This window comes from Vicia villosa, linkage group LG1 (genome assembly GCF_029867415.1).
Source record: "Vicia villosa cultivar HV-30 ecotype Madison, WI linkage group LG1, Vvil1.0, whole genome shotgun sequence".
Classification (NCBI taxonomy): Eukaryota; Viridiplantae; Streptophyta; class Magnoliopsida; order Fabales; family Fabaceae; genus Vicia; species Vicia villosa.
This window is the reverse complement of record NC_081180.1, coordinates 6673662-6685221: the sequence shown is the minus strand read 5'-3', so window position 1 is coordinate 6685221 and position 11560 is coordinate 6673662. Positions and strand designations below refer to the sequence as shown.

The following is an 11560-nucleotide window of genomic DNA, read 5'->3' as shown; positions in this document are numbered from 1 at the left end:
AAGTCATCTACTGATCCCATGTTATATGGTAAATATGTCGTAGACATGGATGGACGAATGAAGTCTCTTTTTTGGGCTGATGGAAGCAGTAGATCTGACTATTTTTGTTTTGGCGATGTGATTGCGTTCGACACGATTTACAAGAAGAACAAATACAACTACCCATTGGTTATATTTTCAGGGTGTAACCACCACTCTCAGACAGTTATTTTTGGTGCTGCGTTGGTGTCAGATGAAACGACAGAGACGTATAAGTGGTTGTTGGAGTGTTTTTTAGAGTGCATGGAAAATAGATACCCAGCAGCAGTTGTAACAGACGGAGATGGGGCGATGAGGGAATCTATAAAACAGGTGTTTCCGGATGCGACACATCGTTTATGCGCTTGGCATTTGAACAAGAATGCGTCTGAGAATGTAAAGAACTCGGCATTTTTGAAAGATTTTCAAAAAGCCATGTACTCTAATTTTACAAAGGATCAATTTGAAGAGTTTTGGTCAAAAATAATTAAAGAAAACGGACTTGAAGGAAATCCCTGGGTTGCAAAAACGTACGAGAACAGGTCACTATGGGCAACTGCATATCTACGTGAGAAGTTTTTTGGACGTATAAGAACTACGTCTCAATGTGAAGCCGTCAATGCAGTCATCAAGAGTTATGTCAGGAAGAAAGGCTGCATTTTTGAATTTATGCACAATTTTGATCAGGCTATGAGATCTTATAGAAACAATGAACTGATTGCCGATTATAAATCAAAGTTTTCAGAACCTGTGATGACTACTCAACTGCGTGCCCTTGAGAGCCATGCTGCGAATGTTTATACTATGGAGATTTTCAAGGAAGTCAGAGATGAAATAGTGAAGGCTGGATCATTGATTGTTAAGGAAAAGTTAATTCGCAACGGATTTAAGACTTATCGATTTACAAAATATTGTTGTGATAACTATGACGTAGAGGTTGTGTATGATGGTGAAACACTTCAATGTGAGTGTAGGTTATGGGATTCTCATGGGATTCCATGTTCTCATATGTTTGGTGTCATGAAGGAAGAACATGTTAGTCTCATTCCCACCGGTTTGATTTTATCGAGATGGACGAAGGATGCAAAAATTCAGTACTTGAACATGAATTGTAATGGTTCTGATGATTCTAAAATGATTGAGCTAGCTCGGTTTGGTGCATATTGTTCTGCATTTACTGCCTTTTGCAATGAAGCTTCAAAAAGGGAAGGTGTTTATGGGGAAATAATGGGTGACATTCTGAAGTTACACAAAAAGTATTGCAGTACGGACGATCCTATTTTGGCATCGAACTCAGTTGTAGGTGATCCAAATATTGTGAATAGCAAAGGTGCTCCAAAGAAAAGAAAGAATGACATAAAATCTATTAGGCGATGTTCTAAATGCAACAGTAGAACTCATAATGCAAGGAGTTGTTCGGTAATTTCGAAAGCTATATTCTGTTCGTTTGAGTCAATCTGTTGCTCTTTTGATAAACATAGTAGTTTCTGTTGTATAATTTGCAGGTTGCGGAAAACGAGCCATCTGAACAAAATGTTGGTATGACGTTGCGGCCAGTAACTGATTCATTCAGCCAGGTTGTGAAGGTATTATGTTTTTTTTTAATACAAGCTCTGATATGCTGTATTAATTATAACGTGTTATTATTTGTATCACAAGAATAATTTGTTTGTTAAAACAGAACAAGAATGGAAAAAGAGGTCGCATTGGTGGAAGTAGTGTGCAAAATAAATGTACAGAACCACCGAACTCTCGTGGCGCGAATGTGACAGCGACTTCTCGTGCGGAAGTTGGAAGCACAAGCATACCCATGCCTGCAATGTATGGATTGCAACCCGTGTTGCCAGCGGTACAACCGATGTTGCATCCAATGCATGTACAACCGTTAATCCCACTATATCCAACGACAGTTGCGGAAAATTCGGGTTCGTGTTTCGGTAGGCCACAACGACTGATGAACAATGGTGGTACTTGAACGAGCAAATAAGTAGCTGTAATTTGACCAGGCATGACTTTGGAGGTGATTTTTAGTGGTATGACAAGGTTTAGGTTAGAATACATGCATCTATATAGGTTTTTTGTGTCATAGCATATAGTTTGTAAGTTCAGTGGAGTCAAATCAACACTGATACAGTTTATATGTTCTACTGTCAGTCACCTAATTCTATGAGTGCAGTAGTGGTTATATTACCATCATGCATTAATATTTTTTTTCACCTAAAGTTAATGCCATTGAATGAGGTTTAGGTTAGGTGTAACTATACCTATATAATTTTTCCAATATATATAGTAGTAGTACCACCAAGAGAGGAAAAAATAACATAAGGAAAAAATCTTGTTATAAAAGTGAATTGTTAAGTGTTCTTGCTCTTGAGAAATGTCCAGTGGTGAATCCCACTCAGTGACTTCAAGTGATACGTAATTATGTTTATCATTTGCTTACATATTTGCGTTTACGTATAATTTCATTGTTTGCTTTGTAATTTTAATAGTTGCATGTTTATCTTTTTGAAGGATGGATGAACAATGGGCTGAGTATTTAGGTAATTACGTTTACGATGAGGTTGAACAGAATGTCGATCTCAGTGACATTGAAAGTGATGAAGGTGAAGAAGAGATGGATGAAAATTTCGGTGATCCCGTGGTTGAAGAAAATGGCATTTCATTCAATTATCGTGTCACTGCTGCTTGTGTAAGAGGAAAGAATGTTTTCGTAAGTAATCTGGACCGGTTATTTTAATCGACATGTTGGTATGTTAGATATGCATGTATTGATAATGATTTTGTGCTATGAAACATATATAAAATGCAGCACTTTCCATCTAATGTTGCTGCCAATTGGTTATTGCCGTTGCAAACTGAGATAGACATTGTCGATGTTCATACCGATGCTGTTTACCCATGTGTGTTGAAGACTGGTAGGAGGCCAGGGGAGAGATATCTTTGCTTAGGTTGGTATGAGTATGTTAAAGCAACTCGTCTGAGGGCTGGTGATGTTCTTGAGTGCACTGTGACAGATCCTCCTACAAGAATGTTTGTTCGTTTTATGATGTAATACGAATAATTTTAGGCGTATAATTAAACTTGGTTGAAGATGGAAAGTAATTTTCTTTGATGTTTTGTTAAGTAGTTGGTATGTAGTTTGTTTTGATGTTGTCTGTTTTGGTGTTGAAATGAATCAAATGTTGAGTTTCATTATGTACGTTTGCAGTGTAATGAAGTATTGTATCTCTTGTGTATAATATTAAATTAAATCTTAGCATTTTGCATCATTCAGTTAGGAGTTTACTCACTACAAATATTTCAGATGAGAAGTTTCTTTTTTCTATAAATGAATAATTTGTTTTCTGATAAATCAAGGCATTAGTAACAAAAGCATAAACAACAACAACAACAACCATAAATTAGGTCATTAGGAACAGAAACGTGAACAACAACAACCATAAATTAGGTCATTAGTAACAGAAACCTTAATCCGGAAAATACTTTGCATATTCATGCTTTTTCATTTTTGCACCCCCTGAATTTTGAGCATTGCATGGGTTTTTGCATGGATCCTTACTCCGTACAAATACTTTTTGATATAAAAAGTATATAAATCATGCAGATAAACAACAGAATGTGCTATGATTAATACAACCACAAAAAGGGCCCAATCTTAATAAACTGGGGTCAACCATAAAATTTCCCAGCAATAACAATCACTTACATTAAAACTTAACAAACACATACAAAATACCCAATATACTTCACTTCACATCACAACTAACATTGTATCTGGAACATTATAAATAAAACTTAATAAACTTCCATAATTGTTTACAATATAAAATTATAATATTACAAATAGTAACTTTCAAAAAAACCATTGCAACTATGATCCTCCTCGGTGCCCCTATGGGGTTGCAGCCCTACGCTCAACATATACCAATATTTCCTCCACCGGTGGGTATCGGATGACAAAATGGAGTTTGTCACCGACCTTCAAATCAGCTTTCCTTACGTAATCAAACCACGCCCCACACAGATATGTCTCCTTCTTCTCTTCCCTCTTCTTTATCTCACAGTAGTATGGTTCACCCTTATCACAGTCAAGTAAAACAATGTTTGAAATTTGGCGGAGAAGGCAACTATCAATCACATTTGCTGGAAATTGCTGCAAAGGTTTTCACAGAATGTCAGATTCTTTAAAATAAACAACTGACTTCTGTTGTTATAGGAAATCAAATAAAAACAAGACATACCATCACATTCTTGCGCATCTTCTTTGCATCAAACACTTCTCTAACCCAATACTCTTCATCCTGATTCACAATGATCGTAGTGTACACCCTGTACCAAAGCCAAAACATCATATAAACTTTGTTTAGAAACTTCCAACTCAACATCGAAGCAACTTATTTCAATATAATATACGTTCAAAATAGATTTACCTATTGCTGTTGGATGATATACTTGTGAATTCATAGTCGACGCTTTGAGCATCGGGGGCTTCCGAAGAACCTATTGCCTTACCCTTTAGTTTCCCGTTACCTCCGGCATCAACTTCGCGATGACCTCCTCTCTTGCGTTTGCCTTCCATGCCCTCATTGATCACCACACCTTGGGTCGGACGAATTAACCTATCTTCGTTCTGCCAAAGTTTATTCTTTCCTTTCTCCACGGAGAGCCTGTCGTTGATCGTAGACCTGGTAACCTCTTGCACACAACGTTGTCTGGAAACCCCCTCGCCAGCTACACCCTTTCCCTTCGCTTTTCCCGACACCTTACTATGTTTATTACTCCTACCCATGGTCCAATCAAGTAAAGAAACGTTAGTATCATACTTGCTCCCTAATCATACAGGTTTTTATGGTAAAATACGTGTTCATATTCATAAAACACACTTCAGATTTACCTCCTGGATGCAGATGATTAGAGAGAGGCCCTGTAAACAGATGCATGGTAGCTTTTTCTTGAATCGACACCAGTATTGACTGGAGCACTTTGAATGAGCTCCTTGGCAGGTTCCTTTAGTGGATCAAGTCTGTATTTTGCTCGAAGATTACACACTTCCACCTCCACGGAGAGCCTGTCGTTGATCGTAGAACTGGTAACCTCTTGCACACAATGTTGTCTGGAACCACCCTCGCCAGCTTCACCCTTTCCCTTCGCTATTCCCGACACCTTACTGTGTTTATTACTCCTACAAATGGTCCAATGAAGTAAAGAAACGTTATTATCTTACTTGCTCTCTAATCATACAGGTTTTTATGGTAAAATACATGTTCATATTCATAAAACACACTTCAGAGTTACCTCCTGGATGCATCATTTTGGAGAGAGGCTCTGTAAACAGATGCATGGTAACTTTTTCTTGCATCAACACCAGTATTGACTGGAGCACTTTGAATGAGCTCCTTGGCAGGTTCCTTTGGTGGATCAAGTCCGTATTTTGCTCGAAGATTACACACTTCTACCAACTGTTTACAAAATTCTTCGTAGCTATAAAATTTCCTGATCTTTTTTTTCTGGAGCAATCGTTTTTTCAAATACAACTTATGACATAGGTACATCTGTTGAAGTTTCTTTTCATCAAAATGTTGAAGATTGAGTTTATCAGCTCTGCAACATTATAACATGCAACACACATTGTTTATAAAATCCTAAAGATTGTATCAAAAACCCTAAAGTATGTAAAATCTATGATATTTAAATCAGCAAATTTGCGCGGTATTCAAAAACCCTGTCGATTTGGATATCAGAAAAGCAGAGATGAATTAAAAATGAAGAGAACAGATACTAACCTATCTGAAGAAGACATGATGTTGTCTGAAATCGAGTGTTGTTGTTGGAGTGGATGTTACGCAAAGAACGACAGCTAAACGGTGAGAGAGAATGCAAAAGAAATAGAGATTAAAAACCGAACAGTAAGCATGCAATGTTACCTTTACCAACTAATGATATACCAAATCTTCGGTCAGATGAAAAGTTGCAATGTTACGTTTACCAAGTAATGATATATCGAATCCTTTGTCATAGGTGTAATACGGTGAACTGACTTTTATAATTGAAAATGTTGCGGTTAAGCATGAGTCGCCACCGACTTTTATTTTATCCAAACTAAATCGGAAAGGCTAAAAGAAACAGAAAAAAACCTTTTAAAGAAATCTGAGTTCGGGAGGTAATTTATGCAAAGGGAAGGTGTAAGGCACCCTTTGCATCCATGGTTTTCCATGGGCTCTTAATTGCTTTGCTTGCTCGTTTTCAGAAAATGTAGATGAAAGAGGAAAAAGTGGACTTTAGCTCGTAAATGAGCGTAGCCATTTTTCGAAGAATTGTGAGAAAGAATATTAAAGATGAGCATTGCAAGGCAATTAGGGGCAATTACCTTAAACTCAGATGATAGGTCTCTTTTTAGCCTTTCAGAATGAAAGGGTCAATCCTTGCCATAAGAGGGCAGGAAGCCTTTCGTTTGGAGGTTGAAGGGTCGTCGAAGCATCCTTTGCCATAAGACTGTCCCATGCCATAGAAAGGCAGGTAATCCAAGGCAAGGATCAGAATAAGCCATTTTTCGTTAGGCAACCAGAAGATACCTCAGCCTTTTTCCGTAGGCAACTTCCGAGGGTCGAGGTCATTTGTGTATCGAAGGCAGCATCATTTAGGGTCGTGACCTTTTTATCGAGGCAACATGGCTGAGGTATCTGAGGTATCCTCGTATTCGAGGGACTTGGCTTATTCTGCAAAAAACACAAGGCAACAGGCAACAAGGCAACAGGCAACAAGGCAACAGAGAGAGGTTACCCAAAAGCGTGCGTGTGTGCACCAATCACGTGATTATATTCAATTATATTATCTTGTAAATTAGCGATTCTAAATTCAATTCATGGTTGTCACTCCCTATTTTACTAACCACGCAGATAATATAAGGCAAGAAACAGTAATATGGGGGAGGGAAATTGTAACCAGCGGATCCCTTAATAGGGTTTGACACAAGTAATAACTAAACAGAAAAATAAAAGGTTAGGGTTTAGGGTTACCAACAACGTAGCTTTGGCATTTGACAAACCCTGAAAAGAAAAAAAAAAGAAGAGACAGAAAACAGAGAGTGAGTGCATTATCGGTTCGAAGGAGAACTTTATTAACCATAAAAATAAAAATAATGAAATTACTAAATAAAATAATAATAAAAGACACTTAGCTTCGAATTTGATCTGATATGGTTGGCGGAAAGCCTCGGGGGTAACCGTGGCGCGTAATCGGAGTGTATTTGAAAATAACCCTGAAAAGGCATAGAAAATAAAATGTATTCAGTGTAGGGCATGATCTTCGTAAACCCTGATTTTGGGTATAAGTTAACGCTAGTTAATAGAATAAAAACAAATTAATTGTTGGTTTTCAACCCAATTAAGTAAATCGGTGAAAATCGAATTTCGATTAAATTACCTAACCCTAATTATATTTTAATCAATTGATAATTTAAACAATTAAACTAATTAAATTAAGTTAAACATTTGATCATTTAAACCAAAGAATAAAAGTTATTTAACAAATAAGTTAAATAAATCTTTTTATTATTTTTTGTAAAAAGGGAAAATTTTAGAATGATTTTCTTTTAATAAAAGGAATTTTTTAATAAAAAGAATTGAAATATATAATCAAATATAAATAATTAAACAAAGCATAAAACTAAATAAAAAAAAACACTTAGCTGGAATCTGGTGTGGCAAGGTTTATAGGTCCATGATAGACCCTCAGCTCTAAGGGCGTTGGATCTGAAAGGCTGGCAATCTGATGGCTGATGATGAAAGTGCATGGTGAAGCCCTGTTGTTGAGATACACGTGATCCTGCAGAGGAAATTAAAGGAAAAAAATATGCAAGGGCCAGGGATCGAACCCTGGACCCTTAGGCCACCAAACGTACGCGCTACCACCAGGACTCAATTCACCAGATGTTAAATATTCGCGAGTAATAAAAAACTAAACGCTCGTGACAAATTTAAAAAAAAACAAATAACGCGCCCTGCATCTTCTTCTTCGTTGGAGATTTCTGGAAAATACAACATTTTAGGCCACGGTTTTGCTATGTTGCCAAAGCCCTGCAAAATACAAACTCACCAAATACCGTGAATAAATTCCAATTAAACATATGGTTCGTTCCAAAATCATCTTCTAAACATGTCAGGGGCATCGATTTGGCCTAATTACGTTTGTAATTGAAATCCCCAATTCAAAGCTCAAAAGCCCTAACTATGGTGACTTCCCCAATCTGCAACGAAACTCAAAATTTCCAATCCATAAACATTCCATACAATTAAACAAACTCAGAAACATAATCAAAAATCATTTATAAATTGCAATTTGGCATAATCGAATTAAATTTTTTTTGACAAACCGTGGATTGTGTGCGACGGTTATGAGTGCTTTAAGCCATGAGGACGATTGGATTATCTTCAGGGACGTTCCAGGAATGTGTTTGAAACGACAATACCTCTTGAATTGGCTTAGATCTTCATCTGCTATGCTTCAGATCCACTCTTTGTTCGAGTTGATGGTCTTTACGTTTGATAGAACATGAAGATGACGGTGAGAAACTAAGGCATGGTGAACTTTGAATATATCGTGAGTTTAGAGATTAGGAAATAGTATCTGAAAAAGAAATTAGGATTAGTGGTTATAAATTGGGAGGTCCTTGATACGTGACCGAATTCTCTCCATAAGGGTTCTGAGTGTTCTTATTTATATTAAAAAAAAATTAGGTTAGTAAAAAGAGTACAAATCAAAAATTAATTAACATAATCAAAATTCTAAATCAAATTTTAATTTGATTTTGATTCTTGACATATTTAACCAATTTTAGATTTTGTTCTAAAAAAAACTACTATCCTAAGATGCAAATGCAATCTAATCTTTTTGAATTTTTTTTTTTTTTTTTAAAACTTATGATTTTTTTGGATTTGTTTTTTTTTTTAATAAAAATGGAAAAATTAAGAAATCTAATATTTTTTAAAATGCTTAAATAATAGAAAACGAAAATCAAAGATAAAAAGGATAAAAATGTAATTTTTTTGTGATTTTAAATATAAATGAAAATAAGATTAAAATTAAACTTAGAACCACACAACAAGGGAAAAATGTTAGAAGTGGGATTCGAACCCGGGACCTCTCGCTCACGAGCCTTTTCCTCAAATCCTTACCAACTATGTTATGTCACTTATTTGAAATATAATGACATTTGCAAATATATAAGGGCAAATTTTGGGGTATAACAGCTGCCCCTGTTCAATTATCTTAAACCTGAAGATGTAGAGTGGTTTGTGTGCCAGTCGGTATCTGAAGGTGGAAGATGATTGAACACAAGAATACCAAGAAATTTGCCCTATTTGCAGTAGGGACTTTTTGTCGGAGATGGGCTTGTAGATGCCATCTGGTAGTTGTTGGAGTATGGATTGTTGCGAAATTTCTGCTTTTTGCCGTCTTCTCTTTTTTGAATGTTGAGGAACCGTCAAAGTGTCATACCCCAAAATTTGCCCACACTATTTCTCCTATTCAAGTTTCAAATCCATATGCAAAGCTCCTATACAAATTCTCCTATACAAAGTTCTGAACTAGGGTTTGGTTCTTTCAAAGGAAAATCACTGAATCAATGGTTCAAGGTGGTTCCATAGGGTCACCAACATCCCAAAGAATCTTCATGTAAAGTTGCAAGTCAATCAGAGCAAATTGAGTCCCTCAAATCTTGATTAGGTCAACAGTCAACTCTCAAGGGCAAAATAGTCATTTCAAGTCAATATACAGTCAAAATTCAAGATATTTGGTCAACAACATCCTCATTACCCTAAAATCATCATTTGATCAAGGGTTGATCATGATGATGCAAGGAAAGATCAGAAAAGTCAAAAGACAAAAGTTACTATTTTGGGCATAAACTGAAAAAGTCAACCAAACTTTGAAAATTCGCCAAATATTCATACTTCATCAGAAAAATTCCCACCAAAGCTCATTTTAAAGGGAATCCACTCCTCTATCCAAGGGACCAAGAATCAGAGCTCATAGGTCAATGGTTTGAGAGATATGGCTTCATACATTACAGGTCCTCTTCAAAAGTCAACAAAAAGACATGTTTTTCAAAAGGTCATAAAATGAGAATGGAAAAGAATTTTGACATGGGACCAAAGACATTGGTTAGAAGACTCTCTAAGGTTTCTAAAAAGTCTTAGAACACCTTCATACCTCAAAAAATGAGAGAGATAGACCTTATCAAAGTTGGGCAATTTTGGAGGGAAAAAGGTGAAGAAACTTGAAAACTTTTGCAAGTGGGCCTATATTTTTAAGATCCAAACTTCTTCCTTATTAAATTTAGAAGCCCAAATCCATTTGCCACGAAATTATGACCAATATTTGATTTTTATTGAATTTATATTCATTAAAATATTATTTAAATCAAACAAATCAAAGACATTTGAAAAAATTTGATTTAATTATGTTTTCCAATCAATTCAATCAACAATCAAACATAATATTTGATTCAAATTCGTGCATAAAAGATTGAAAAGAGATTGAATCTTTTAAAGGCAAAATTAGAAAGAATTTTCAATCAAGTTTTCCAAACATGGCAAATCAAGATTCAATGAGATTTTCTACAATTTTGTTGACCTAAAACATTCACATATATATACACAACAAAGCCATATGCAGAGGTCACGAACAACTGCCTCCAAGAACTCCAAACCCGAGTTCAAGAAATCAAGAAAAATTGCAAAGGTGTTTTAGAGTTTGAGACGGATTCGAGCAATTCAAAGCCTTCCAATACACTCTCTGGACATCACTGAAGCTGTTCCAATTGTCACACGCAAGCCAAACACTCAGAATCAATCTCGAAAAGCTTCACGGTTTGCTTTTCTTTTTCTCTTCGATTTACATAACATACGCATCCGTAATCAAATCTAATTGCATATATTTGTTCTATGTGATATACTGAACGATTCTGGACGTTTAATTGTATTTTGGTGCTGATCTGAGAGAATCACCGTGTTAGGGTTCATACTCTTGGAATTGGGGTTTTTTAAACCACGTAAAATTGGACCTTAAGACAAGCACTATTGGATTCGCGTGGTTGAGACGAATTCATCCATGGTATCGCGCCATATTTCTATGGTCGTTTGTGTGTATTCGCTATTTGCAGGTACAAAAGGGTTGGACATTTTACAGCGTTGCAAAAGAGGAGCGCTGTAAAAGATGTTTCTGCAGATTTCCAAGGAGGAAGATGATGCGTTGTCATCATCTCATTGGCCGGTTCAAATTAAAAAGTGGCGCGCGCGCGTGAAGGGAACACTTAGAGATCCGTTGCATCAAGACCCACGTGGAGGCGGTAGACTCTCATCCTCTCTGCCGTCAGATCATCATCCAGTTCAATCTAACGCATCTGGAGAGCGCAGTTCTACCATAGTCTGCAAGCGCGTGCTACACCGGATCAAAAGTTAAGAATTTCAGAATTTTTTTTATTTTTTATTACACAGCCACTTTATTTTATTTTAATATATATACTTGTTTTATTTTTTTT

The 11560-nt window shown here is 36.2% G+C and overlaps 3 protein-coding genes across 8 annotated transcripts in view; 2 read left to right on the top strand and 1 right to left on the bottom strand.

Annotated features, from left to right (window-relative positions):
- LOC131615069 (protein FAR1-RELATED SEQUENCE 5-like) overlaps positions 1-1993 on the top strand; it is a 2794-nt gene extending 801 nt beyond the window's left edge. The window contains exons 1-3 of the mRNA XM_058886735.1: positions 1-1437; positions 1524-1604; positions 1700-1993. The exon at positions 1-1437 is cut by the window's left edge and continues 801 nt beyond it. Coding sequence (XP_058742718.1) covers positions 1-1437; positions 1524-1604; positions 1700-1993 — 1812 coding nt within the window. The remainder of the gene's footprint in view (positions 1438-1523; positions 1605-1699) is intronic.
- On the top strand, positions 1633-3073 carry LOC131614326 (uncharacterized). Its single transcript, XM_058886149.1, has 3 exons — positions 1633-2051; positions 2533-2731; positions 2831-3073. The coding sequence occupies exons 2-3, from the start codon at positions 2534-2536 to the stop codon at positions 3071-3073; spliced, it is 441 nt and encodes a 146-aa protein (XP_058742132.1). The 5' UTR covers positions 1633-2051; position 2533.
- Positions 3074-3820: 747 nt separating this feature from the next.
- Positions 3821-8836, bottom strand: LOC131627543 (uncharacterized). 6 transcript variants are annotated; one of them, XR_009291496.1, is made up of 7 exons: positions 5946-8833; positions 5805-5829; positions 5317-5622; positions 4916-5203; positions 4452-4802; positions 4263-4350; positions 3821-4174 (listed from the first exon to the last, which is right to left on the bottom strand). XR_009291496.1 is itself a non-coding variant. In XM_058898386.1 (6 exons), the coding sequence occupies exons 4-6, from the start codon at positions 4598-4600 to the stop codon at positions 3914-3916; spliced, it is 498 nt and encodes a 165-aa protein (XP_058754369.1). In that variant the 5' UTR covers positions 4601-4802; positions 4916-5203; positions 5317-5622; positions 5805-8836; the 3' UTR covers positions 3821-3913. The 6 variants fall into 6 exon arrangements, 1 of the variants encoding a protein (XP_058754369.1); XR_009291497.1 differs by having other exon boundaries at positions 5317-5585; XR_009291500.1 differs by having other exon boundaries at positions 5317-5573.
- Between the last annotated feature and the right edge of the window lie 2724 nt (positions 8837-11560).